A 27,500-nucleotide genomic window follows, 5' to 3' on the forward strand; every position below is an offset into this window, starting at 1 on the left:
AGCAGCAGGAGGAGCAGGGCCATAGACCTATAGAACTAGAAGCTACTGACGCTAGCAGCAGGAGGAGCAGGGCCATAGACCTATAGAACTAGAAGCTACTGACGCTAGCAGCAGGAGGAGCAGGGCCATAGACCTATAGAACTAGAAGCTACTGACGCTAGCAGCAGGAGGAGCAGGGCCATAGACCTATAGAACTAGAAGCTACTGACGCTAGCAGCAGGAGGAGTAGGACCATAGACCTAGAGAACTAGAAGCTACTGACGCTAGCAGCAGGCGGAGCAGGGCCATAGACCTATAGAACTAGAAGCTACTGACGCTAGCAGCAGGAGGAGCGGGGCCATAGACCTATAGAACTAGAAGCTACTGACGCTAGCAGCAGGAGGAGCAGGGCCATAGACCTATAGAACTAGAAGCTACTGACGCTAGCAGTAGGAGGAGTAGGACCATAGACCTATAGAACTAGAAGCTACTGACGCTAGCAGCAGGAGGAGCAGGGCCATAGACCTATAGAACTAGAAGCTACTGACGCTAGCAGCAGGAGGAGCAGGGCCATAGACCTATAGAACTAGAAGCTACTGACGCTAGCAGCAGGAGGAGCAGGGCCATAGACCTATAGAACTAGAAGCTACTGACGCTAGCAGCAGGAGGAGCGGGGCCATAGACCTATAGAACTAGAAGCTACTGACGCTAGCAGCAGGAGGAGCGGGGCCATAGACCTATAGAACTAGAAGCTACTGACGCTAGCACCAGGAGGAGCAGGGCCATAGACCTATAGAACTAGAAGCTACTGACGCTAGCAGTAGGAGGAGTAGGACCATAGACCTATAGAACTAGAAGCTACTGACGCTAGCAGCAGGAGGAGCAGGGCCATAGACCTATAGAACTAGAAGCTACTGACGCTAGCAGCAGGAGGAGCAGGGCAATAGACCTATAGAACTAGAAGCTACAGACGCTAGCAGCAGGAGGAGCAGGACCATAGACCTATATAACTAGAAGCTACTGACGCTAGCAGTAGGAGGAGTAGGACCATAGACCTATAGAACTAGAAGCTACTGACGCTAGCAGCAGGAGGAGCAGGGCCATAGACCTATAGAACTAGAAGCTACTGACGCTAGCAGCAGGAGGAGCCGGGCCATAGACCTATAGAACTAGAAGCTACTGACGCTAGCAGTAGGAGGAGTAGGACCATAGACCTATAGAACTAGAAGCTACTGACGCTAGCAGCAGGAGGAGCAGGACCATAGACCTATATAACTAGAAGCTACTGACGCTAGCAGCAGGAGGAGCAGGGCCATAGACCTATATAACTAGAAGCTACTGACGCTAGCAGCAGGAGGAGCGGGGCCATAGACCTATAGAACTAGAAGCTACTGACGCTAGCAGCAGGAGGAGCGGGGGCCATAGACCTATAGAACTAGAAGCTACTGACGCTAGCAGCAGGAGGAGCAGGGCCATAGACCTATAGAACTAGAAGCCACTGACGCTAGCAGCAGGAGGAGCAGGGCCATAGACCTATAGAACTAGAAGCTACTGACGCTAGCAGCAGGAGGAGCAGGGCCATAGACCTATAGAACTAGAAGCTACTGACGCTAGCAGTAGGAGGAGTAGGACCATAGACCTATAGAACTAGAAGCTACTGACGCTAGCAGTAGGAGGAGTAGGGCCATAGACCTATAGAACTAGAAGCTACTGACGCTAGCAGCAGGAGGAGCAGGGCCATAGACCTATAGAACTAGAAGCTACTGACGCTAGCAGCAGGAGGAGCGGGGCCATAGACCTATAGAACTAGAAGCCACTGACGCTAGCTGACCTACAGAACTTGTCATATTCAGGTTTATGAGCAGGAATCTACTTCTAAAGTTCTATGTACTTTGTCTTCTTCTGCGTTTTTGGTGTTTGGTGAGTCACAGCACCCCTAAAGGCCTTGCATGTGTACTACATGTGTACTACGTGTACTACACACCCTGAAGCCTCGAGTTGAGCCGAGTTCATAGTGACGGAATCGTGTGGACGAACCCCGAAACAGGAGCGAGACGTCAAACACCGACGGAACCGACGGGACGTAGCAGTTTGAACGTAAACCATCAGCTCTCCGACCGACCCCCCCTCCCCCCACCCCCCCCCCCCCCCCCCCCCCCCCCGGAGCGGCGACGTCTCACCTTGCGTGTACGCGGCGTCGTCGGAGCCCATGCTGAGCCGGCGGGGCTCGCTGGGCCGCTCCCGGTGCGGCGACAGCGGGTCGGAGAGGTGCAGGGGGTCCGGCTCCACGAAGTGGTGGTCGGCGGGGAGGCTGAGGAGGTTGTTGGGCTCGAAGGTGGGGGACACCACGCCGGGGGACACGGCCGGCGGCTTGTTGGGGGACACAGTGATTTTAAAAGTGTACTTGGTGTTGGGCTGCGTCACCACCACGCGGGGGGAGGAGGAGGCGGCGCCGCCGCCGCCGGCCCCGCCCGCGACGGCGGCGGCGCGGGACTTGGGCGGGTGGTGGTGGATGTAGGCGGGGCCCATGCTCACTTGGCCGCCCATGCCCCGGGCCCCCGGGGGCCCCTGCAGGGGGGGGTTTGCTGAGATGTAGACTGTGGGGGGGTTCCGACCCCCGCCGCCGTCGTCGCCGGAGGCGTTGGCAGAAATGTAAAACTTGGGTTGCGAGCGGGAGCCGCCGCCCGCCGCCACCGCCACCAGGGCGTCCTCGGGGGGCGCCGGGGCGGCGGCGGCGGGGGGGCTGGCGGAGATGTAAACAGTGGGCTGGCTGCGGCTGAGACCCGCCCCGCCGATGGACAGGGGGGTGGTGGGGCCGGCCGGCACCCCGGCCGAGGAGGAGGAGGAGGACGAGGACGAGGAGGAGGAGGGGCAGGAGGAGGAGGTGGAGGAGGAGCGGGGCCCGCCGCCCGTCCGCAGCACGGCCGTCGTGGTGGAATTACTCCTCTGGGGGGACTCAAGTTTGATCTCGATCTGGTTCTTGCGGGGGCCCGTGGAGATGTTCTGGATGTTGTACTGGCTGACGGTGGACAGGGAGCCCGGCAGGGCCGAGGAGGAGGAGGAGGAGGAGGACACCCCGGAGGAGGAGGCGGAGGAGCACGAGGACACCCCGGAGGAGGCGGGGGGGAGGATGGAGGGCGCCTGGGGGTTGGTGGGGGAGCTGATGGGCATGTACACGTGAGAGGTCTGGTGGCCCTGGGCCTGGTGCTGTGAGGTATGCAAGGAGGGAGGCGTACTGGGGGCCGGACCAGGGGCCCGCACAGTGTGGAGGGGTGCGAGATCTGGTAGATCTGCTGCTGGGGCTGGGAGGTGGGGCTGTACTGGGCCCGCCCCCCCCGGGTGCTGGTGCTGGGCCTGCCGGCCGCCGCCGCCGCCGCCGGCGGACTGGCTGACGTAGGGCCGGATGTAGATGGAGTTGCCCTGCGGGCTGCCGAGGCCCGGCGGCGGCCCCGCCGTGTATGTGCAAGGACGTGGGCGTGTTCCGGCCCGTCTGGATGTTGGGCGCCAGCGTCACGGTGATGGGGTTGAAGCGCGGCGCCGCCGCCGCCGACCCCCCCTGCTGGCCGCCCTTGACGCAGAGCGGGTCGAGTCCGAGGTGCCGCGGCGGCTGCGGCTTGCGCGGGCGGCGGCGGCGGCTCCATGGCGCCGAACACGTCGAGGGCGGAGGAGGGCCCCCGCGCCGGGCCGACTGGGGCTCCCGCTGGAAGAAGTCGCCGCCGGCGCCGGGGGCGGCGGGGAGGGGCCCGTCGCTCACGCTGTGGGCCAGGGTCCGGCTGCCGTTCATCCTCAGGCCGTCCCGCGCCGGGGCCACGTGCACATGCTGCGGCTCCAGGCCCAGGTGGGTCATGTGATTGCGGAGCCTGGTGAAGCCGGCGTCGTCGCAGAGTCGCGGGGGGGGGTGGGCCTCGTCGCCGTACGCGTAGCCCGGGCTGACCTGGGACAAGTACTGGCAGCAGGGGCGTCTAGGTTGTTGTTGTTCTGCGGGAGGGACACACACACACACACACACACACACACTGGGTTAAGCTGGAGCCACGCGGTTCCACTTCCTTCCACGCGCCGCTGAGCAGAGCACGTTCACCTGCAGGACACACTGGGACACGACGACCTCGGGGACTTGTGGGAACTTCTGGCGCAGGTCATGCAAAACCTGAGTGTCAATGGGCCGGCTTCCCTGGGCCATTCGTATTCTGCCGGGTCGGCTGCTGCGGGTTCTGTTCAGCGCCGCGGCGTCAGTGGAGGAAGCAGGACGCACTCATTTTGAACATCTTCTGAAAAACACACCACAGAGGAAGAAGGAGAGGAAGAGGAAGAAGAAGAAGTAGAGGAAGAGGAAGAGGAAGAAGTAGAGGAAGAAGTAGAGGAAGAGGAAGAGGAAGACGAAGAGGAAGAAGTAGAGGAAGAGGAAGAAGAAGAGGAAGAAGTAGAGGAAGAGGAAGAAGTAGAGGAAGACGAAGAAGTAGAGGAAGAGGAAGAAGAGGAAGAGGAAGAAGTAGAGGAAGAGGAAGAAGAAGAAGAAGAAGAAGTAGAGGAAGAAGAAGAGGAAGAGGAAGAAGTAGAGGAAGAAGTAGAGGAAGAGGAAGAAGAAGAAGAGGAAGAAGTAGAGGAAGAGGAAGAAGTAGAGGAAGACGAAGAAGTAGAGGAAGAGGAAGAAGAGGAAGAGGAAGAAGTAGAGGAAGAAGTAGAGGAAGAGGAAGAAGAAGAAGAAGTAGAGGAAGAAGAAGAGGAAGAGGAAGAAGTAGAGGAAGAGGAAGAAGTAGAGGAAGAGGAAGAAGTAGAGGAAGAGGAAGAAGAGGAAGAGGAAGAAGTAGAGGAAGAAGTAGAGGAAGAGGAAGAAGTAGAGGAAGAGGAAGAGGAAGAGGAAGAAGAAGAAGAAGAGGAAGAAGAAGAGGAAGAAGAAGAGGAAGAGGAAGAGGAAGAGGAGGAAGAGGAAGACGAAGAGGAAGAAAGAGAGAGAGAGAGAGAGAGAGATTCAGGTTCAATCGTTCCACATCACAACACGACAGTGTTTCTTTATATTAAAGTGCATTAATCTGTCGCCGTCACAACCAGGGATCGACTGCGTTTTGGGTTTTTTCTGCATTTTTGGTGTGTTTGGTGAGTCACAGCGCCCCTAAAGGCCTGGCATGTGTACTACATGTGTACTACATGCGTACTACACGCCCTGAAGCCTCATGTTAAGACGAGATCATAGTGACGTGTGGGCAGAATATTTTTTGGAGAAGGCCGGGGAGAATAAAGATTGTTATGTTTTTTTCCCTGCAGCAGCAGCAGCAGAGTAGAACAGCAGAGTAGAACAGCAGAGTAGAGCAGCAGAGTAGAGCAGCAGCAGAGTAGAGCAGCAGAGTAGAGCAGCAGCAGCAGCAGCAGAGTAGAGCAGCAGCAGAGTAGAGCAGCAGCAGAGTAGAGCAGCGGAGTAGAGCAGCAGAGTAGAGCAGCAGAGTAGAGCAGCAGCAGAGTAGAGCAGCAGCAGAGTAGAGCAGCAGCAGAGTAGAGCAGCAGAGTAGAGCAGCAGCAGAGTAGAGCAGCAGCAGAGTAGAGCAGCAGCAGAGTAGAGCAGCAGCAGAGTAGAGCAGCAGAGTAGAGCAGCAGCAGAGTAGAACAGCAGAGTAGAACAGCAGAGTAGAGCAGCAGCAGAGTAGAACAGCAGAGTAGAGCAGCAGAGTAGAGCAGCAGCAGAGTAGAACAGCAGAGTAGAGCAGCAGAGTAGAGCAGCAGCAGAGTAGAACAGCAGAGTAGAGCAGCAGCAGAGTAGAGCAGCAGAGTAGAGCAGCAGCAGAGTAGAGCAGCAGAGTAGAGCAGCAGCAGAGTAGAACAGCAGAGTAGAACAGCAGAGTAGAGCAGCAGAGTAGAGCAGCAGCAGAGTAGAACAGCAGAGTAGAGCAGCAGAGTAGAGCAGCAGCAGAGTAGAACAGCAGAGTAGAGCAGCAGAGTAGAGCAGCAGCAGAGTAGAGCAGCAGAGTAGAGCAGCAGCAGAGTAGAACAGCAGAGTAGAACAGCAGAGTAGAGCAGCAGCAGAGTAGAGCAGCAGCAGCAGCAGCAGCAGCAGCAGAGTAGAGCAGCAGAGCAGCAGCAGAGCAGAGCAGCAGCAGAGCAGAGCAGCAGCAGAGCAGAGCAGCAGCAGAGCAGAGCAGCAGCAGAGCAGAGCAGCAGTGACACACGGAGCAGGCCCCATCCTGTTCTGCACCGACCGCAACCATGTGACACAGCGGAAGAGCCTGTGGGGAATCTGTCCACCGTAACACTGAGTCGGCTAAACTACTCACAGCAGGACTTACAAGCATTTAAAGAGACGTATTTAATAAGGAAAAAATGGAATTGAAGAGCTGGAACCGTTTAGAAGGTGTAGCGTCCCTCCTGGAACAGGTTCTAGTCGGCTCTGGAACCTTCCAGTTGAATCAAACAAAAACAAAAAAACCCAAACGCTCAAAACTGTCAACGTATTGAACAAGTGCTGTTTACATACACGGTATCAGGATCCATTCTAAGGCCTGAATCTCAAGTCTGCTGAAGCTGGAGGCCTCTGGAAGTTAGCATGTAGCATGTAGCATCGTCCCTGCAGCGTGCATTTAAACTCAACCTCTCCCAGTGACTTCAAAAAGCATCGAAAACGGCAAATGAGCGAAGTGAAGCAGATGTTTGAGCCGTTTTACCTCCTCAGACCTTCAACATGTCAAAATTAGCCCGAGCGAAGCTCGTTAGCAGCAGCGAGTTAGCCGCTACAGGCTAATCTCCAAAGCGTTGGCTTCTTGCGTTTGTGCATTTTATATTCCTGACTCAGCCTGCTTTTCATTTTCTAGAACATTCAGTCAACCCGTGCTGGTTTTGGAGAAACCACATTGTTGTTTTCAGTCATTTTTCTCAGATTTCTTTCTTCGGAGATTCTTTTCTTCCAGACGGCAAACTGGAATCCAGGAAGCGTCAGTCTCACTGAGCTTTTGTAACCGGTCGTCTTATGAACGTATGAAAAAGTACAATAACTGGTATTTTAGATCACAATCACGTCCTTGAAGCCTTTGCTTCAAATGTCTTTCTTCACCAGTAACATGTAGAACACGACTGATTTCATTGAACACGTTGACGGAAACTGAAGCTCTCGTGGAATTTCCATTCAGTTTTGTAGTGAAAATGAAACGTACTTAAACACTGTACTTAAGTACAATTACGAGGTACTTGTACTTTACAGGAGCATTTGTATCTAATGCTCCCGCTATTATCATTTCTTTAATCTTCGGGTGTATTTATAGAAAGTTAATTACAACAATCATGTCACAAGTCCGGACCAGTTGCTGGATTTCCTGCTCCGCTGGATTTGCTACACGGATTCTAATATTTCGACTCTATAAACGGATTCAACAAAGAAAAGATTAATTTCTTTTTGATTGATCATCTGCTGGAGGAAGGTTCCGGACCCTTCCCTCTGTGGCGCCGCCCCCTGGTGGGCAGGAGGGTAACGACACGCGTCGGTGGGACAGACGAGAATGTCTCCGAGTGTTTTGAGACGAGGTCTGGAGGGAGGGAGGGAGGGAGGGGGGGAGGGGGGGGGGGGGAGGACGGCGGCGGCGGAGTCACGGAACTTGGCCGCGGCCGAGTGTCTCGGTTTGGCCTGAAGGTGGAGAATGATCCACGGAACAGCTGCAGGAAGCATTTCCTGTGGAGGCCTTCCCTGCAGACAAAGGTCCGGCTGTACGTGTAACATGTACCGCTGCATTCTGTAGGGCAGGACACCTCACACCGGAGCCCCCCCCCCAACCACCCCCCCCCACCACCACCGGAGCCTGGTGGGCAGGAGTTAGGAGGCTTCCTAAAGGAGTTAGTGAGAGGTGTTAGAAGGCTTCCTGAAGGAGTTAGTGAAAGGTCTGAGGAGGCTTCCTAAAGGAGTTAGTGAAAGGTCTGAGGAGGCTTCCTAAAGGAGTTAGTGAAAGGTCTGAGGAGGCTTCCTAAAGGAGTTAGTGAAAGGTGTTGGGAGGCTTCCTGAAGGAGTTAGGAAAGGAGTTATGAGGCTTTCTAAAGGAGTTAGGAAAGGAGTTATGAGGCTTCCTAAAGGAGTTAGTGAAAGGTCTGAGGAGGCTTCCTAAAGGAGTTAGTGAAAGGTGTTAAGAGGCTTCCTAAAGGAGTTAGTGAAAGGTGTTAAGAGGCTTCCTGAAGGAGTTAAGGAAAGGAGTTATGAGGCTTCCTAAAGGAGTTAGTGAAAGGAGTTATGAGGCTTCCTAAAGGAGTTAGTGAAAGGTGTTGGGAGGCTTCCTGAAGGAGTTAGGAAAGGAGTTATGAGGCTTTCTAAAGGAGTTGGGAAAGGTGTTAGGAGGCGTCCTAAAGGAGTTAGTGAAAGGTGTTAGGAGGCATCCTAAAGGAGTTAGTGAAAGGAGTTATGAGGCTTCCTAAAGGAGTTAGGAGATTTCCTAAAGGAGTTAGGAAAGGAGTTATGAGGCTTCCTAAAGGAGTTATGAGGCTTCCTAAAGGAGTTAGGAAAGGAATTATGAGGCTTCCTAAAGGAGTTATGAGGCTTCCTAAAGCAGTTAGGAAAGGTGTTAGGAGGCATCTTAAAGGAGTTAGTGAAAGTAGTTAGGAGGGTTCCTAAAGGAGTTAGGAAAGGAGTTATGAGGCTTCCTAAAGGAGTTATGAGGCTTCCTAAAGGAGTTAGGAAAGCTGACCACGTTGGTGTGGCAGCTGTAGTTCAGAGCTAACGGGTTGGAGGAACCGTCACGCGGGATCCTTTCAGCGACACGTTTGACAGCAAAGGTTCTTCAAAGTAGGAACACGAATCTCTTGGTCTCAACAGGCGCAGATTGAGAGAATAATAAAGAAATGAATCAACATGGTGCTAAACTGAGCAGGAAAACACAGAGTAGAAGCTTCAGCTCCCGTCCAGACGTCGACGCCACACAACAGACACACAAAGTCACTGACGTACGACGACGACACACCAACGTCTGTAGAGAGAAGAAGAGCTGAACGAGACCTGCAGCAGGTTGACCGACGACGTCCAACGCGTCAACTCAGATCCTAAAAGTGCTTCAAGAACGCCGGAGCAGGACTAAATAGGTCCATTCAGGCCGGACGCAGTCAAGTCCGACGCCCGGGGGGGGGGGGGGGGGGGGGGCGTCTTCAGAGGAGACGCAGCGGCTCGTGACCACATGGAGCCACCAGGAAGTGAAACAAAGGAACTTTCTCCACATCCAGTCTGATCAGGAAAAGACAATTCATTCAACATCAGCAACTTAAATCAGTCGGTCATTCATGTCACTGCCACATGAATTAAACGCCCGTATGCGGCGCTGACGTTTAATTTAACCGTTCGGTCAAACTGCCACTCAAACGTCTCCTACAAACTGAGTCACTTGCAGGAAGCCTCCTAACTCCTTTCCTAACTCCTTTAGGAAACATCCTAACTCCTTTAGGAAGCCTCCTAACACCTTTCCCTAACTCCTTTAGGAAGCCTCCTAACTCCATTAGGAAGCCCCCTAACACCTTTCCTAACTCCTTTAGGAAGCCTCCTAACTCCTTTCACTAACTCCTTTAGGAAGCCTCCTAACTCCTTTCACTAACTCCTTCAGGAAGCCTCCTAACTCCCTTCACTAACTCCTTCAGGAAGCCTCCTAACTCCTTCACTAACTCCTTAAGGAAGCCTCCTAACTCCTTTCACTAACTCCTTTAGGAAGCCTCCTAACTCCTTCACTAACTCCTTTAGGAAGCCTCCTAACTCCTTCAACTAACTCCTTCAGGAAGGCCTCCTAACTCCTTTCACTAACTCCTTCAGGAAGCCTCCTAACTCCTTTCACTAACTCCTTTAGGAAACCTCCTAACTCCTTCACTAACTCCTTCAGGAAGCCTCCTAACTCCTTCACTAACTCCTTAGAAAACCTGCATCAGCAACTTGAGCAGTGAAAAGAAGGAAGAAGTGGAGGAAGGGAGGGGGGGGGATCTCTTCACACTGGAGCTGGAGGTGGTGGGGGGGGGGGGGGGGGGGGTAAAAACACCCACCCGGTCTGCCCCCTGCTGAGGGACCCTCCAACCTGCTCCACCACCAGCTAGCGTCACAACGGGAACTGTGTCAGAATCACTTCTGACCCCGGGAAAGTTAAGAAAAACATAAGCGACACTCGTTTCCTGGGTTCGACCGGCGGTACGCCATGGATCCAAACAAGCACACACACATGCAGTAATTACACCCCCCCCCCCAAACCGGCAAGGGGAGGGGGGGGAGGGGGAGGCAGGGCCCCTCGCCACTGTGGTGTTAACGTGTTGTGCAAATCGAAAACAAGTTCTTCAGGGTTTTTAAACGTGTTGGTAGAGACTTGGTGACACGATCTCATGTCGTAAAACCTCTCAGGCTTTACTCCTGCTCCCTTTGCGGTGGGTCGGGGGTCGGGGGTGGAGGGGGGGGCAGTAACACGACGGCATAACAATCTGTGAACAACCACAACTCAAAATCTTTTCCACTGGTTTTAGTGTAAAGGACTATATAGGTGTTTGGGGTATAAAAGTACAACTGATGACTTTTGGAAATGGAGATAAGCTTTCGCTGAAACCCCCCCCCCCCCAGTTCTACCCCCCCGGTAAATAAACCAGAGTCAGATGTTCCTGACAGTGATGCACAGTGACGTTCGTCGACTCAGCGATTGCGCCTCCTCCGCCTCGCAACTCAGCGCCACAGATATTTCCCTCTGCCGCTCCGTCACCCGGACCTCCGTCCGCCAGGAGGAACCACCAGCTAGAACCGCCAGTTAGAACCACCAGTTTTCAGGCTGCGGCGCGTTTTTTGAAAACCAGCGAACGTTAAGCTACGCAACGTATATTTACCCGTCAACGTTTACGTACTGACAAATGACGTTAAAGTGAATCATTCTGAGGTTAAATGGACATTTATTCCCACATCAAGGACAGAAATTGGGGGAAAGGTGGGGAACATCAGCAGAAGCACCACCCTGAACTCCCCCCGGGCTGCATTGGTCCTCGTGCACGTGCAGAAAAAAAACCATCGAACGCAATCGCAGCGTTACGGCAGTCGTCCTTTCTGAACGAGGAAATGTGTTTTTCCACCGTTTCACAGAAATCCACTTGTGAGACGACTTTTTTTGACATTTGAAATTCAACGTCCCAAAACAGATCAGTTGACTTTGATTTTTAACTCGAAATTAGAAACAAACAATTGAAGGAAGAAGCCAATATTGTGTTGTTTGTGCGAGCGCCGGCTGCAGAGCCTCCGAGTGGCACACCGGCAGGGTTGCCTAGCAACACATTTGCCCGGCTGCAGACACATGGTTCCAGTTAGGGGTCTGCACCTATAAACAGCAAGGCACGTCAGCGTGTTGGTCAGGAAGCGCAATGTTGACTACGAGTCGAGGCAGGCGCAAGCTAACCCCGACGACACACACACACACACACACACACTCTCCCGCCGCGGGGCTACGACCACGCAGGTTAGCGCCGGCGTGCCGAGAGGCGCAGGAGATCCTTTATTTTTTTTTAAATAGTTGTGAATAAAGTCCAAGAGAATCGCAGCCAATCAGCCACTGATTTGAAGGGTGGGGTGGGGGGGTGGGTGTGGGGGGGGTGAAATGAGACGCCAGCACCAGGCTAACTTCAGCCAGGTATGCTAGGAGAGCCTTCATGTCACAAAGTGGCTTCGCTTCCACTCTCCAGACACGCCGAACGAGCCACAACCAATATTTCGGCCGGCGGTAACATGAAGACGAGCCTCGGTCGCAACGACGCGGCAGCAGCGCAGGCGGCCTCCACCTCCGCCGCACGCGTTCAGACGTAAAGAGGAAGAGGAAGTAAAAGTCTTAGCAAACAGTAAGTCTTGGGTTGATTCAGTCTGACGGTGTTGAAATGATCTGGTGGAAGAAAAGCAAAGAAACCACGACAGAAATCTGCCGTTAAAACACCTTGAATTGTTTTTCTATCACACCAGGAATCAATCAAAACATTACAATTATTTACGTTGTAATCTCACCTCTGTGGTGAAAGAAGAAGCAGCTTTGTTCAATTTAAACTGGTTTTGTTAAATGAATAAAGAAAACCTACATTTAAACGACAGAATCATCTGTTTGGGTTGAAAACTTGAAAAATGTCCAACCGGGTTTAGAGCTAGAAAATAAACTTAGCTTGAGGCTACATGTGTAGCGTTAGCTATTGTCAATATTTGTAGCGCGAGTTGCTACATATTCCGCCTTAGCTCGCGGCTACACGTTTTTAACCCTAGCTCGCGACTACACGTTTTTAACCCTAGCTCGCGGCTACACGTTTTTAACCCTAGCTCACAGCTACACGTTTTTAACCCTAGCTCACGGCTACACGTTTTTAACCCTAGCTCACGGCTACACGTTTTTAACCCTAGCTCGCGGCTACACGTTTTTAACCCTAGCTCGCGGCTACACGTTTTTAACCCTAGCTCGCGGCTACACGTTTTTAACCCTAGCTCGCGGCTACACGTTTTTAACCCTAGCTCGCGGCTACACGTTTTTAACCCTAGCTCGCGGCTACACGTTTTTAACCCTAGCTCGCGGCTACACGTTTTTAACCCTAGCTCGCGGCTACACGTTTTTAACCCTAGCTCGCGGCTACACGTTTTTAACCCTAGCTCGCGGCTACACGTTTTTAACCCTAGCTCGCGGCTACACGTTTTTAACCCTAGCTCGCGGCTACACGTTTTTAACCCTAGCTCGCGGCTACACGTTTTTAACCCTAGCTCGCGGCTACACGTTTTTAACCCTAGCTCGCGGCTACACGTTTTTAACCCTAGCTCGCGGCTACACGTTTTTAACCCTGGCTCGTGGCTACACGTTTTTAACCCTAGCTCGCGGCTACACATTTTTAACCCTAGCTCGTGGCTACACGTTTTTAACCCTAGCTCGTGGCTACACGTTTTTAACCCTAGCTCGCGGCTACACGTTTTTAAGTATAAAGTGACCTGTGCCGTTAAAATGCACTGTGTTTACAAATGGGGTTATGAGTTGTGTAGCTGTATGTTAGCGAGTTAAGCCGCGAATAATGACGCCATTGTTGTCCACTGCTTGTTTACTTGGGGATAATTTAACCTGCAGACTGAGACGACGTTCACGTCTCTGATTGGACCCGTCAGGAAGTTGATTTCTATTTATTGTGTATTAATTATAATTGCTCCCCAGTGCGCCTGAGAACGGCGTTAGCAGGAGCTGGATCGGCGAGAGCAGCGCTAGGAGTTTAGCGGCGACACAGCGTGTTGTTTTATTCCAGCTCACAGTATCGGTTTGTTTTCTTTCATAAACAATCCCTGCTCTTTTTTCTTTCCAGCTACAATACTGATCCAGCAGAACACCAGTGTAGGAAGAAGCTAAGAAAACATTAGCGGCTAACAGATGTGAGGATGAAACGGAGGAAACTTTAGTGTGAAAACTGTGATGGAGGTTGATGTGGATGGATGAGACCACTGCCGTGTGCAAAACATGAACACAGCATTTATAGAGGGCAGGAAATTCAAATCTTTATCAGTTCAATGCTAAAATGTAGCCGCCAGCTAAGGCTAAAAACATGTAGCCGCAAGCTAGGGTTAATAAGCATGTAGCTGCAAGCTAGGATTAAAAACATGTAGCTGCAAGCTAAGGCTAAAAACATGTAGCCGCAAGCTAGGGTTAAAAACATGTAGCTGCAAGCTAGGATTAAAAACGTGTAGCTGCAAGCTAGGATTAAAAACGTGTAGCTGCAAGCTAGGGTTAAAAACATGTAGCTGCAAGCTAGGATTAAAAACGTGTAGCCGCAAGCTAGGATTAAAAACGTGTAGCTGCAAGCTAGGATTAAAAACGTGTAGCCGCAAGCTAGGGTTAAAAGCATGTAGCTGCAAGCTAGGATTAAAAACGTGTAGCTGCAAGCTAGGGTTAAAAACATGTAGCCGCAAGCTAGGGTTAAAAACATGTAGCCGCAAGCTAAGGCTAAAAACATGTAGCCGCAAGCTAGGGTTAAAAACATGTAGCCGCAAGCTAGGGTTAAAAACAAATCACTAAACACAACCACAAATTGAAAAACACAACAACAAATGAAAAAACACAACACATGTGTTTTTTCATTTGTTGTTGTGTTTTTTCATTTGTGTTGTGTTTTTCAATGTGTTGTTGTGTTTTTTCATTTGTTGTTGTGTTTCGTGATTTGATGTTGTGGTTTGCACTTCAGGGCCACCGTACCGAACCCCCCAGTCAACATATAACGACAACAACAAGCCAGGCAGGTTGAAAGGAAACGCAAATACAACAATAATACTGCCAACATCAAAATGCACACGAAATATATAGTGTAATTACTTGATCTATAGTTACACAATTTCAACTGCATCTTTTGAAAAAAGGCAAGAAAAGGGTCTCAAACATCGTGAAATTTTTTAACTGAGCCTTTTGTTGTGTGTCTGATTTTTAATCCATTTTAATTTTCCCTGGATTGTTATCGTCTTTCTGGAAACTCTTGGCGTGTCGCGGCTTTTACTGAACGTCTTTTCACCCTCCGAGAGGGTTTAATAAATACTTCAATAAAATACGTGAAGCCTTTCATTGTTGTTTTTTTTAATGTATAAACAAAAATCAAGACGTTTTGGGACGTCCGTTTACACGGCGACGGCGCTCCGACTCCCTGCAGCCGCCACTTTCGCTAGCGTTAGCGTCTATAGCGTATTGCTGTGGTGGTTTCATCACAAAAAACAGCGCCACCTCGTGGCCTGGCATGCAAACTACATCGCTGTCAAAGTTACTGCGACTGACGTTTAACCAGCCAGACGTCAACTGGAACGTTTTTGTAAAAACGTCTGACAAGTTGCTTTTCAAAGCGACTGAGAAAAACATAAATTCTCATTTACACATTGAAGTATTGATTTATTACTGAAAACAGGGACGTTTAGTGAAACCAGGACGATCTCAAACTGAATTTACTCAGAACATTAGCCTATTTTCTTTATTTTCTATTCAAAAGAGGCATAATTTCGACTTTATTCATGAATCCCAGATATACTTCATGGTGTTTATTGTCGTTTCAGGCCTTATAGAGCATGATGAGTAAACTGAGTGGCTAAAAACTCAGAAATCCATCATTTCTACGTTGGAAGCAAAGAGCAAGTCCGTTGCCGGTGAAGGAACCCTGAAAGTCGAAATCTGAAAACCTTCGCCGTGACGACAGGCACGTTTCCCAGGAGCGGTGATGTCATCGCATGACCCCGCGACGCCACTAAACAACAACAACAACAACAACAATGGCGGACCACATTGTGAAGAAGCTCCGGTTTGACAAGACGACATGTTGGATTTCTCGACTACGAGGGATTTTTTTGCTGAAATATCATTTTGTCCATTTTTGGTGAATCTCTGTGGCAGAGCTGCAGCGCCGCCTGTAGGCCTGGCATATGTACTACATCATCGTGAGTCACGTTCAGGGTGCCGTGTGGATAAAATAAAAAATAACAGCTTGTGGCTCGGTTGGCAGGGCAGCCGGGTCACGGTTGAAAGGCTGCCGGTTTGATTCCCACCTCCGCCTGTCCACGTGCCTTGAGCAAGACACCGAACCCCAATGGATGGGGGTTCGGTGTTGTTGATTTACTAACGACATGAAGAGCTTTGGAACTACTCAGGAAGCTGAAAAGTGCAAAAACGAGGTCACTTCCACTTATTTCCAACCCGCGGTTTCCTGAAATCGATCAACGTCTTTGATGTTTCGCTAACTGACAATTTGGGGAACCTGCCGCAAGGCTTTCTGGGACATCAAAGATGGCGTTCCTATCCACACAAAACGTTGATCCGTTGCAAAATCACGACCGATCGCACAAACCGGGGGGCAGTTTTCTGCGGCGTCAACAAAACCCGGGGACGTTTCGTGAGATTTAGACGCCGGAAATACGCATCTGCATGAGCGTAACGACGAATTTCCTTCAATAAGGTCTTGATATCATAATAGAGATGTAGGTCAACAACTGATAATGTTCTCTACATCAGAGTTCTTCAACCACACTGGTGTTTCCTCCAGATCTCGTCAGGTGAGTCGTGGAAAATTATCTAATTTCACATTTTCTTCTAAAAAAACCTTTGCTCTCACAGTGTGTTGCAGAGTAATCCTGTATAAATACTCTTCACCACTAGAGGGCAGCACAGAACTTTGCCGGTGAAATGTAAAGTGACAGACGTCAGTGTGGTTCATCTCCACCTCCTGCTACCATCTTGTATCAAAGTACTGTGTCAGTGACAGTGATGGAGAAGTTTTTGAAAACCAGGATCTCAGCTCTTCATCCATCAGGTCCAGGTTTCACACTGAGGGAGGCACTATTAAAAAAAGTCCTTTGTTTCTGGATTTACTGGATTCCTGTTGATAAAACTGTGATGAGAAAGACTTTATATTGTTAATAGAGGCTAGAGTTTAACTTTTTAACATTTCCGGGTGGAGGTGTGACTCCAGATTGTTCCAAAGACAAAAATGTGTCTTGGCTCAAAAAAGGTTGAAAAACACTGATTTACATTATTAGTAGAGGAGGTTTAACGTATTTGCCTCATATCTAGAAGGCGCTCTATGAACACATTTGCCTTAAAATCATTATAATGAGTTATGGCTTCTAGATATCGATGCAGTTTGAGGGTTTTGAAGCAGGACGAGGTTACTCTGGTCCCTGCGGGGGGGCTGTGGAGGGGAGGGGGGCTCAGGTGCTCCACACTGGGGGGGTGAACCTACTACCGTCGGCTCTACCTGGCCCCGAGGCTCGTCCTCCGGGTAAAGGGTTAAAGCCGAGCTGGAGCGTCGTGATTTAAGGTTTCCATCCACGACTGCTCGCGGAGCTCGAAGCGGCTCAATGGAAAAAGAAGAGAAGAAAAAAAAAGAAAAGAGAAAAAAGAAAAAAGAAGTGGCTCCAGCGGAGCAGCGGAGCTACAAACATGTAGCGCCAGGAAGCGCCGGAAAGCTCCGCGAAAATAAGCGGCGACGAGCCCCGGGAGCGGAGCCGCGACCCGGCCAGGAAGCGCCCCACAAATAAAGCCCCGGGCTCCCCCCCTGCCTCCCCCGGGCTCCCCCCAGCCTCCCCCCGGGGCTCGAGCCACCCAGAGAAAAGTGCTCCAGACACCGCTAGCTCCCTCCGACACACACGACAAAACTTTTTTTCCCCCCCACTTCTCCCAAACTTCTTTCCCTCTCCTCCTCCCCTCCGTTCCCCGACTTTTCTCTCCCCCTCCTCCCCGCACCGGAGGACCGCGTCTCACCTCCCAGTGTCGCCGCCGCCGCCGCCGCTCCAAGCGGGCCGCCTTCGACGCCCCCGAAGCCCCCCCGACCGCCGCACCTCCGCGAGGGCCGATGGAGGCGGAGAGGAGAAAGCCGAGAGCGCCGCCGCGGTGTGTGTGTGTGGGGGGACGGGGCCGGAGCCGCGCCGAGGCCCGGGGCCTTTTCGGTGTCCTCCACGCAGCGTCGGGAGGGGGGGGAGTCTGGAGCCCCAGCAGGCGGCCGTGTGACACGGGCTCGGGAGCGGCTTGCTGACAGTCGGTGTCTGCGGCCCCCCTCCCCTCCACAGCCCGTCGCCAACAACTTTTTCTCCACTTCAGCACATACGAACCAAAATACTGACACACAACATGGCGGCCGAGCTGCTGCTGATCCCGCGAGAACTGGCGCCGCGTCTCGGCGCGAGCAACCTGTGGAGGGGGCACGTGCACGCGCGCGCGCGTAAATACACACACACACACTACACACACACACACACACACACATACACGTAGAGACAGACGCTCAACACAAACGTATACACACATACACATGTTTTACTCATACACACATAAATATACACATACCGAGGTACACACACTCAGAGACACACGTATACACAATACACATATAGAAACACACACTCACATTCATATACATATACATATATATATATATATATATATATATATTTATTTTATTTTTTTTCTGTTGCACTTGTTGGTCATGTAAAGTGACTTGTGTATGAAACATATGGTATGGTATGTATGATATGGTATGGTATGTATGTTATGGTATGGTACGGTATGGTACAGTATAGTATGGTATTGTATGGTATGGTACGGTATAGTATGGTATTGTATGGTATGGTACGGTATAGTACCTTATGGTATGGTATGATATGTACGGCATAGTATGGTATGGTACGGTACGGTATATTATTGTACAAAGAGCCAAGCTGGTTTGGTTAAAATGTGAAGTTGAAGACGTTGAGTCGTTTGTAAGGATCTCTCCAGCTTCTCCAGCCTCTCCATATATATATATATATAATAAAAAAAATTATAATACAAGTGTTAGACAGACGAACCGAAAGTAAAAAGAAATGTGTTTTTTAAAAAGTACTAAGACGAGAGGAGAGGCTGACTGTCAGCATCCTGCTGGCAGTGAGTCGTCCGGTGGAACGTCTCCAGGCAGCACAGGTCACCCTGACCCTGGACAGTGGACGGAAACACCACGACGCAGCCGCAGGGCGAGGAGGTTCACAAACTATGGAGAGGCTGGAGAGGCTGGAGAGACTGGAGAGACTGGAGACTGGAGAGTCTGGAGAGACTGGAGAGACTGGAGAGACTGGAGACTGGAGAGGCTGGAGAGGCTGGAGAGGCTGGAGAGTCTGGAGAGGCTGGAGAGGCTGGAGAGACTGGAGAGGCTGGAGAGGCTGGAGAGGCTGGAGAGGCTGGAGAGACTGGAGAGGCTGGAGAGACTGGAGAGGCTGGAGAGACTGGAGAGACTGGAGAGGCTGGAGAGTCTGGAGAGGCTGGAGAGGCTGGAGAGACTGGAGAGGCTGGAGAGACTGGAGAGGCTGGAGAGACTGGAGAGACTGGAGAGGCTGGAGAGGCTGGAGAGGCTGGAGAGACTGGAGAGGCTGGAGAGGCTGGAGAGACTGGAGAGGCTGGAGAGGCTGGAGAGGCTGGAGAGGCTGGAGAGACTGGAGAGGCTGGAGAGACTGGAGAGGCTGGAGAGGCTGGAGAGGCTGGAGAGGCTGGAGAGACTGGAGAGGCTGGAGAGACTGGAGAGGCTGGAGAGACTGGAGAGGCTGGAGAGGCTGGAGAGACTGGAGAGGCTGGAGAGGCTGGAGAGACTGGAGAGGCTGGAGAGGCTGGAGAGGCTGGAGAGACTGGAGAGGCTGGAGAGGGTGGAGAGGCTGGAGACTGGGGCGACTGGAGAGGCTGGAGAGGGTGGAGAGGCTGGAGAGTCTGGAGACTGGAGTGACTGGAGAGGCTGGAGAGGCTGGAGAGTCTGGAGACTGGGGCGACTGGAGAGGGTGGAGAGACTGGAGAGGCTGGAGATTGGAGAGGCTGGAGAGGGTGGAGAGGCTGGAGAGGCTGGAGAGTCTGGAGACTGGGGTGACTGGAGAGGCTGGAGAGGGTGGAGAGGCTGGAGAGGGTGGAGAGGGTGGAGAGACTGGATAGGCTGGAGATTGGAGAGACTGGAGAGGCTGGAGATTGGAGAGGCTGGAGATTGGAGAGGCTGGAGAGTCTGGAGAGGCTGGAGAGTCTGGAGAGTCTGGAGACTGGGGCGACTGGAGAGGCTGGAGAGGGTGGAGAGGCTGGAGATTGGAGAGGCTGGAGATTGGAGAGGCTGGAGAGATCCTCACAAACTTCTCAACATCTTCAACTTCACATTTTAACCAAACCAGCTTGGCTCTTTGTACCATAATATACCGTACCGTACCATACCATACCATACCGTACTGTACCATACCGTACCATACCATACTGTACCGTACTATACCATACTATAACATTCCGTACCATACCATACCATACTATACCAGACCATACCATGCGGTACCATACCATACTGTACCGTACTATACCATACTACACATTCCGTACCATACCATACCATACCATACCATACCATACCATACCATACCATACCATACCATACTGTACCATACTATGCCATACTGTACCATACCATATATTTCTTACACAAGTCACTTTACATGACCAACAAGTGCAACTGAAAAACATTAAACCGCTTAAAAATCGACAAGAAAATTAAAATCACCAGCAGAAACATTTAAAAATCAATCTGGGACAGATTCTCTTTTATTGAACGTAGATTTTCCTCCAGGTTTTTCTGTTTCTACACTTTAGAACCCGCCGTGGTTCCTTTAAGAACCGACAAGCTCCTCGACTTTGATCCCTTTGAAGTGGGGCCATGTTGTATATCAATCATGTTTACGTCCCGTCCTGTCGCGGCCTGTCGTGGAATGCTAGCATGGCGCTGCGTCACGCCGTCATTAGCATGTTGCTGCGTGTGCCGCCGATCTGAACTCCGCTAAATAAACGTCTTTACATGAATCTCAGGATGAATAAAGTGTAAATATAAGGTGATCAAGAGGTCGTCCAGTCTGAAGGAGGATCGTCTGCCTCCACACCTTTTCTCCTCCGCGCGGCTCCTGAACCTCCCCGGAGCCGCGTGGCGACGCCACCAAACCGCCGCGCGGCTCCGCCGCTGCCGCCGCCGGAGGGACGGTGGAGACGAGCCTCAGCTTGTCCTCAACAAGGACGAGTCTGAGTGGAGCTGGAGGAGCGCAGGCCCTGGAATGTCCTGGAGTTCTGGAATGTCCTGGAATATCCTGGAGTCCTGGAATCATGGAATGTCCTGGAGTCCTGGAGTCTTGGAATGTCCAGGAGTTCTGGAATGTCCTGGAGTCCTGGGATGTCCTGGTGTCTTGGAATGTCCTGGAGTCTTGGAATGTCCAGGAGTTCTGGAATGTCCTGGAGTCCTGGGATGTCCTGGAGTCTTGGAATGTCCTGGAGTCCTCGTGTCTTGGAATGTCCTGGGATGTCCTGGAGTCTTGGAATGTCCAGGAGTCCTGCAGTTCTGGAATGTCCTGGAGTCTTGGAATGTCCAGAGATGTCCTGGAGTCTTGGAATACCCCAGAGTCCTGGAATGTCCTGGTCCTCCAGGCTCCAGGTTCTCGTCACGTCGGTTGATCCAGTTTCTCCACGTTTTTTAAAATCTTGAAGTAAAACAGAGAAAGTGACGTTTCCATGACGATCCTCCATCAGTCCTCCTGTTCCGGTCCATCCTTTCTTCTTCAGGACGGCTTTATCTTATTTACTTTTAATAATTTATTTATTTTTCTTTTTTTATATTTTTATTTATTGTTCGACTGTTTGATAAACAGTTATTATGGTCAGTGTATCGTTTTGTGTTGTTTATTTATTTCACTGTTGGAGGAAAATAACTTCTTACACTGTTGGTGACGACGGAACCGTGGAGGAAGAGAGAGAGAAGGAAAGAAAGAGAAAACAAAGAAAAAGAAAGGAAGAAAGTAGAAAAGAAAGAAGACAAATAGAGAAAGAAAAGAAAGAGAAAAAGAAAAGAAACAAGAAAAAGAAGGAAAGAGAGAAAGTAAAGAAAGAAGAAAAAGACAGAAAGGAGAGAAAGAAAAGGAAGAGAAAAAGAAGAAACAAGAAAAAGAAAGAGAAAAAAGAAATGACAGAGGAAAAGGAAGGAATGAAGGAAAGAAGAAAAAGAGACGAAGGAAAGAAAAGAAAGAAGAGAAAAAGAAGAAACAAGAAAAAGAAAGAAAAGAAAGAAGGAAAAAAGAACAGACAGAAGAAAAAGAAAGAAAGAAAAGAAAGAAAAGAAAGAGAAAAAGAAGAAACAAGAAAATGAAAGAGAGAAAAAAGAAATGACAGAGGAAAAGGAAGGAATGAAGGAAAGAAGAAAAAGAGACAAAGGAAAGAAAAGAAAGAGAAGAAGAAACAAGAAAAAGAAAGAAAAGAAAGAAGGAAAAAAGAACAGACTGAAGAAAAAGAAAGAAGGAAAGAGAAAAAAGAAACAAAGAAAGTAGAAAAAGAAAGAAGGAAAGAAAGGAATAGAATAAAAGAGAGAAAGAAGGATTTCCAGCAGTCGTATTATAAAATTCCTCCGTGAAGCAAAATGAAGAATTTTCTCACAACAAGTTGAAAACATTTTATTATTAAAACTCACTGGACGTTCAGATCGTCTTCGTCGTTCTACTGCAGAACCTCGTCTTCATCGTTCCACTGCAGAACCTCAAGAACAATCTAGAAGGACTCTTCACCTCCGTAACGACGACGTCATCCTGCTTTATTTTGATTTTTACAGTTTGAGTCTCAGAGAGTCGTTTTGATCAGAAGAAGAAATAAAAGGCACCTTCTGTATGGACCATCGTCATCTTCATCATCATCATCATCATCATCATCATCATCACTGGAGGAGCTGCTGTGTGTGTGTGTGTGTGTGTGTGTGTGTGACAGCGTTAAGGCAGAGCTTCAAACAACGAATCTTTTATACTTGGAAGGAGAAATAATAATAACAATGATAATAAAATGATTGTATCCGTATGTTTATATATATTTTATATATTTATAAATATGCATTTTATTTACAACATTTAGAGACAAAAAACTTCTCCGACTTCCAAAACTTCTGAAACCCGCAAACTCAGCACATCTCAGTCTGTTTGCATAGGAGACTGCGCACACACACACACACACACACACACACACACACACACACACACACACACACACACACACACACACACACACACACACTGCTGTTTAATGCTGCACAAACTGAACCTCCTCCATGAGTGTCACACTGAAGCAGGCTAGAGGAAGATGCTCTATAATCTGATGTCAAAGGAGGAAGATGCTCTATAATCTGGATTAGAGGAGGAATTTTTTTTTTTATATCTGAGTCGCAGCAGAATAAAAAACATTTCTTTATTAAAACTTTTTTAAGGCCTCGACTTTCTCCATTTGTAATATTTTCATATTATTGAAAGTATCTTAATCAAAAGTGTAAAAAAAACAACAACATGAAAAACCAGTCGAGCTTTAAAGCTTTAAATCAAACAGTTTTTCAACAATTTCACATTGTATTTAAAGTATATTTCCTGAATTTCAGAGTAAAGGTCCCCCTCGTGGCCGGACTGAGAACAGTTTGTGTGTCTGTACCTTTAAATGCTCATGAGCTGTGGCCAGAGGGGCGGGGCTAATCTCCCCCACGTGATGTCACGAAGGGAACAATCGCACGGATACGGGACCTTTTGAAAGATCAGCTGACCTCTTCTCTTCTCCTCTTCCTCTTCCTCTCCTCGTCTCTTCTCCTCTTCCTCTCCTCGTCTTCCTCCTCTTCCTCTCCTCCTCCTCAAACAAATCAGTTGGTGCAACTTCAAACCCGCCAGACGGCCTCACAACAGAACCTCGAGTCGATTTTCAGACGGGAAAACATTTTTTTTTTTTTTTTAAACCTTCCGTCACAACTGGACTCATCATCATCCTCATCATCCTCATCCTCATCCTCATCCTCATCCTCATCACCACCGGATGCAGCTCACACGTGATCGTGGCTCCAGCGGTTGGATGGAAGTGAAGGAAGCGGTTTGAAGGAGGTGCAGTTCAGGTTCCGGCCTGCGGGTGTCAGTGTTTCTTCATCTGGGGAGCAGAGCTGCTTCCTGTGAAGGAGAGGCACGAAGGACTGCTGCTGTGAACGTCTGGAAGGAAGGATGAGGAGAGAAGAGAGGAGAAGAGAGGAGAAGAGAAGAGAAGAGAGGAGAAAAGAAGAGAAGAGAAGAGAAGAGAAGAGAAGAGAAGAGAAGAGAAGAGAAGAAAGAAGCACAACTTTCATTTGAAGACAGAGAGAGGAGGAAGAAGAAGAGGTAGAGGATGAGGGGAAGAAGAGAAGAGGAAGTGAAGAGGAGGAAGAGTAGACTACATGGAGAGGAAGAGCAGAGGATGAAGAGGAGAGGAGAGGTAAGGACAGGAAGAGAAGAAAAGGGAGAGGATGAGGAAAAGATGAAGACATGAAGAAGAGAGGAATAGGAGAGGAAGAGAAGAGTTGTAAGGAAGAAGAGGAGGATAGAAACGAGAAGATGAACAGAGGAAGTTACGAGAAGGGAAAAGAAGAGAAGGGGGAGGAGAAGTGGAATAGGAGGAGGAGGAGAGGAAGAGGAGGGAGGTAAGGAAGAAGAGGAGAGGAGGAAGAGAGGAAGAGGAGAGGAGAGGAAGGAGAGGTAAGGAAGAAGAGGAGAGGAAGAGGAGGGAGGAGGAAGAGAGGAAGAGGAGGGAGGAGAGGGAGAGGAGAGAGGAGAGGGAGAGGAGAGAGGAAGAGGAGAGGAGAGGAAGGGGAGGTAAGGAAGAAGAGGAGAGGACGAGGAGGGAGGAGGAGGAGGAGGGAGGTAAGGAAGAAGAGGAGAGGAAGAGGAAGGAGGAGAGGAAGAGGAGGGAGGAAAGGAAGAAGAGGAGAAAAGGAGGGAGGAGAGGAAGAGGAGAGGAGGAGAGGAAGAGGAGAGAGGTGAGGAAGAAGAGGAGGAGGAGAGGAAGAGGAGGAAGAGGAGAGGAAGAGGAGGAGGAAGAAGAGGAGAGGAGGGAGGAAGAGGAAGAGGAAGAAGAGGAGAGGAGAGGAGGAGGAAGAGGAAGAAGAGGAGAGGAGGAGGAAGAGGAAGAAGAGGAGAGGAGGAGGAAGAGGAAGAAGAGGAAGAGGAAGAAGAGGAGAGGAGAGGAAGAGGAGGAAGAGGAGAGGAAGAGGAGGAGGAAGAGGAAGAAGAGGAGAGGAGGAGGAAGAGGAAGAAGAGGAAGAGGAAGAAGAGGAGAACTAGACTCACCAGGTGGTTCCAGCTCTCTGGCGACGGTCCAGCTTCAGTGCAGGTCTGGTGAATGAAACCACAGATAAAAACCACACACACACACACACACACACACACACACACACACACACACACACACACACACACACACACACACACACACACACACACACACACACACACACACACACACACACACACACACACACACACACACACACACACACACTCCTACCTGTCGGGGGTTGTCGTGGTGTCAAGCTAGCTGCCCTGTACGAGACGCACGGGTCGTTTTCTTAAAGCGACGGCGTCGTAGTCGCATGTTGACCTTTGACCCCCCCCTCCGAAGCCGCCATGATGTCGGGGGAGGGGTGCGGCGCGGCGCTGACGGCGTCCGGACGTAGAGAGCGGTGAAGCTCCATTCTGGCCCGCTTCCGTGCGAGACGGCGTTTCATCCCGACGTCAACGGTCGGAGTCGTTCGCGGAGAGAAAACGATTCAAATAGAATAAAAAAAGAAAAAGAAAAAGAAAAGAAAAGTAGAAAACGAGTGCAGTGTAACAATGTACTGGTATGAACAGTCCTTCTTCCGCGGCGTAGAGTCTGTCTGCCTCGGTTCGCCGCCACGGCCCGGCGAGGCGGAGCGCCGACGGCTGATTGGACGTTGGGCGGGGGAGGGGGAGGGACGAAGGGGGGGAGGGGGGTGGGGGAGCGACGGCCCCCCCTGCTGGTGGAGGAGACGGAGCGGGAGCGCCTCAGTAGCGGTGGGTCTGGTGGGAGAAGTGCGAGCTCTGCTGGGCGGAGGACGAGTATCCCATGGTGCCCTGGGGCTGGGCGGAGCCTCCCACGTTGCCCTGGTAACCGAGGCGGGGGCCGGAGTGCTGGGGGCCACAGGACACAACCAGCGTCAACACCTTTTATTCTTTTAACTCGTGTCTTTCAAAAGTCAGAAAAAAAGTGCAGTCGCTTTCCGTCACGCTCTTATTTTGTTAACGTACGACGATGTAAATATTTAGTTTTACACGTTTTTTTTATGGGTTTTATGTAAATATTGATCTTTTTTCAAACCTTCCCTGTTCGCTGGTGATATTTATTTTATTGGCTTCATAGAAAATGTAGAAAATTAAAATGTTTACATCAGTTTAGTGACTTTTAACACGTTTAAGTTTTCACACAGGAAGTTAAAAATGTTTAATTTGTTGTTTAAAGCAGATTTAGTGAATCAATAACTGACACACGTTTTCTTTTTTCTATCTATGTCCCTTATTTCCTTCCTTTTTTCTACCTTTTTTAATTTTTGTCTTTTCTTCGTTCATTTATTTATTTTTTCCTCTTTTCCTTTATTTGATCTTTTTCTTTCTTTTTTATACATTTTTCATTTTTGTCTTTTCTTTCATTTATTTATTTTCTTAATTTTCCTTTTTCCTTTCTTTCTTTCTTTCTCTCTTTTTTCCTCTTATCCTTTATTTTATCTTTTTCTTTCTTTTTTATACCTTTTTTTTCTTTCTTGTTTCTTTTTTGTACCTTTTTTCTTTCTTTTTTCATTTCTAAATTTTCTTTTTTCTCTTTCTTTCTTTCTCTCCTTTATTTTTGTACCTTTTTCATTTTTTCTTATAAAACTTCTTTATTTAATTTTTTCCTTTTCTCTTTATTTTTTTCTCTTTTATCCAATATTTTCTCATTTTCTTCCTTTTTTGTACCTTTTTTCATTTTTGTCTTTTCTTTCATTTATTTATTTTCTTAATTTTCCTTTTTGCTTTATTTCTTTCTTTCTCTCTTTTTTCCTCTTATCCTTTATTTTATCTTTTTCTTTCTTTTTATACCTTTTTTTTCTTTCTTGTTTCTTGTTTCTTTCTTTTTTCATTTCTAAATTTTCTTTTTTCTCTTTCTTTCTTTCTCTCCTTTATTTTTGTACCTTTTTCATTTTTTCTTATAAAACTTCTTTATTTAATTTTTTCCTTTTCTCTTTATTTTTTTCTCTTTTATCCAATATTTTCTCATTTTCTTCCTTTTTTGTACCTTTTTTCATTTTTGTCTTTTCTTTCATTTATTTATTTTCTTAATTTTCTTTTTTCCTTTCTTTCTTTCTTTCTCTCTTTTTTCCTCTTATCCTTTATTTTATCTTTTTCTTTCTTTTTTATACCTTTTTTTTCTTTCTTGTTTCTTTTTTGTACCTTTTTTCTTTCTTTTTTCATTTCTAAATTTTCTTTTTTCTCTTTCTTTCTTTCTCTCCTTTATTTTTGTACCTTTTTCATTTTTTCTTATAAAACTTCTTTATTTAATTTTTTCCTTTTCTCTTTATTTTTTTTATCTTTTATCCAATATTTTCTCATTTTCTTCCTTTTTTGTACCTTTTTTCATTTTTGTCTTTTCTTTCATTTATTTATTTTCTTAATTTTCCTTTTTCCTTTATTTCTTTCTTTCTCTCTTTTTTCCTCTTATCCTTTATTTTATCTTTTTCTTTCTTTTTATACCTTTTTTTTCTTTCTTGTTTCTTGTTTCTTTCTTTTTTCATTTCTAAATTTTCTTTTTTCTCTTTCTTTCTTTCTCTCCTTTATTTTTGTACCTTTTTCATTTTTTCTTATAAAACTTCTTTATTTAATTTTTTCCTTTTCTCTTTATTTTTTTCTCTTTTATCCAATATTTTCTCATTTTCTTCCTTTTTTGTACCTTTTTTCATTTTTGTCTTTTCTTTCATTTATTTATTTTCTTAATTTTCCTTTTTCCTTTATTTCTTTCTTTCTCTCTTTTTTCCTCTTATCCTTTATTTGATCTTTTTCTTTCTTTTTTATACCTTTTTTTTCTTTCTTGTTTCTTTTTTGTACCTTTTTTCTTTCTTTTTTCATTTCTAAATTTTCTTTTTTCTCTTTCTTTCTTTCTCTCCTTTATTTTTGTACCTTTTTCATTTTTTCTTATAAAACTTCTTTATTTAATTTTTTCCTTTTCTCTTTATTTTTTTTCATCTTTTATCCA

The 27,500-nt window shown here is 48.4% G+C and overlaps 2 protein-coding genes across 2 annotated transcripts in view; both read right to left on the reverse strand.

The window, feature by feature from the left end:
• tab2 (TGF-beta activated kinase 1 (MAP3K7) binding protein 2) overlaps positions 1-17,516 on the reverse strand; it is a 24,222-nt gene extending 6,706 nt beyond the window's left edge. The window contains 10 exon segments of the mRNA XM_080514547.1: positions 2,160-3,205; positions 3,207-3,238; positions 3,240-3,317; positions 3,319-3,429; positions 3,431-3,601; positions 3,603-3,664; positions 3,667-3,934; positions 3,937-3,957; positions 4,061-4,250; positions 17,175-17,516. Coding sequence (XP_080370673.1) covers positions 2,160-3,205; positions 3,207-3,238; positions 3,240-3,317; positions 3,319-3,429; positions 3,431-3,601; positions 3,603-3,664; positions 3,667-3,934; positions 3,937-3,957; positions 4,061-4,162 — 1,891 coding nt within the window. The 5' untranslated portion in view covers positions 4,163-4,250; positions 17,175-17,516.
• A 7,667-nt stretch (positions 17,517-25,183) lies between these two features.
• Positions 25,184-27,500, reverse strand: part of cdk19 (cyclin dependent kinase 19) — a 34,886-nt gene continuing 32,569 nt past the window's right edge. The window contains 1 exon segment of the mRNA XM_080513575.1: positions 25,184-25,408. Coding sequence (XP_080369701.1) covers positions 25,283-25,408 — 126 coding nt within the window. The 3' untranslated portion in view covers positions 25,184-25,282.

The sequence above is a fragment of the Blennius ocellaris genome (genome assembly GCF_963422515.1).
Source record: "Blennius ocellaris genome assembly, chromosome: 18".
In the NCBI taxonomy this organism is placed as follows: domain Eukaryota; kingdom Metazoa; phylum Chordata; class Actinopteri; order Blenniiformes; family Blenniidae; genus Blennius; species Blennius ocellaris.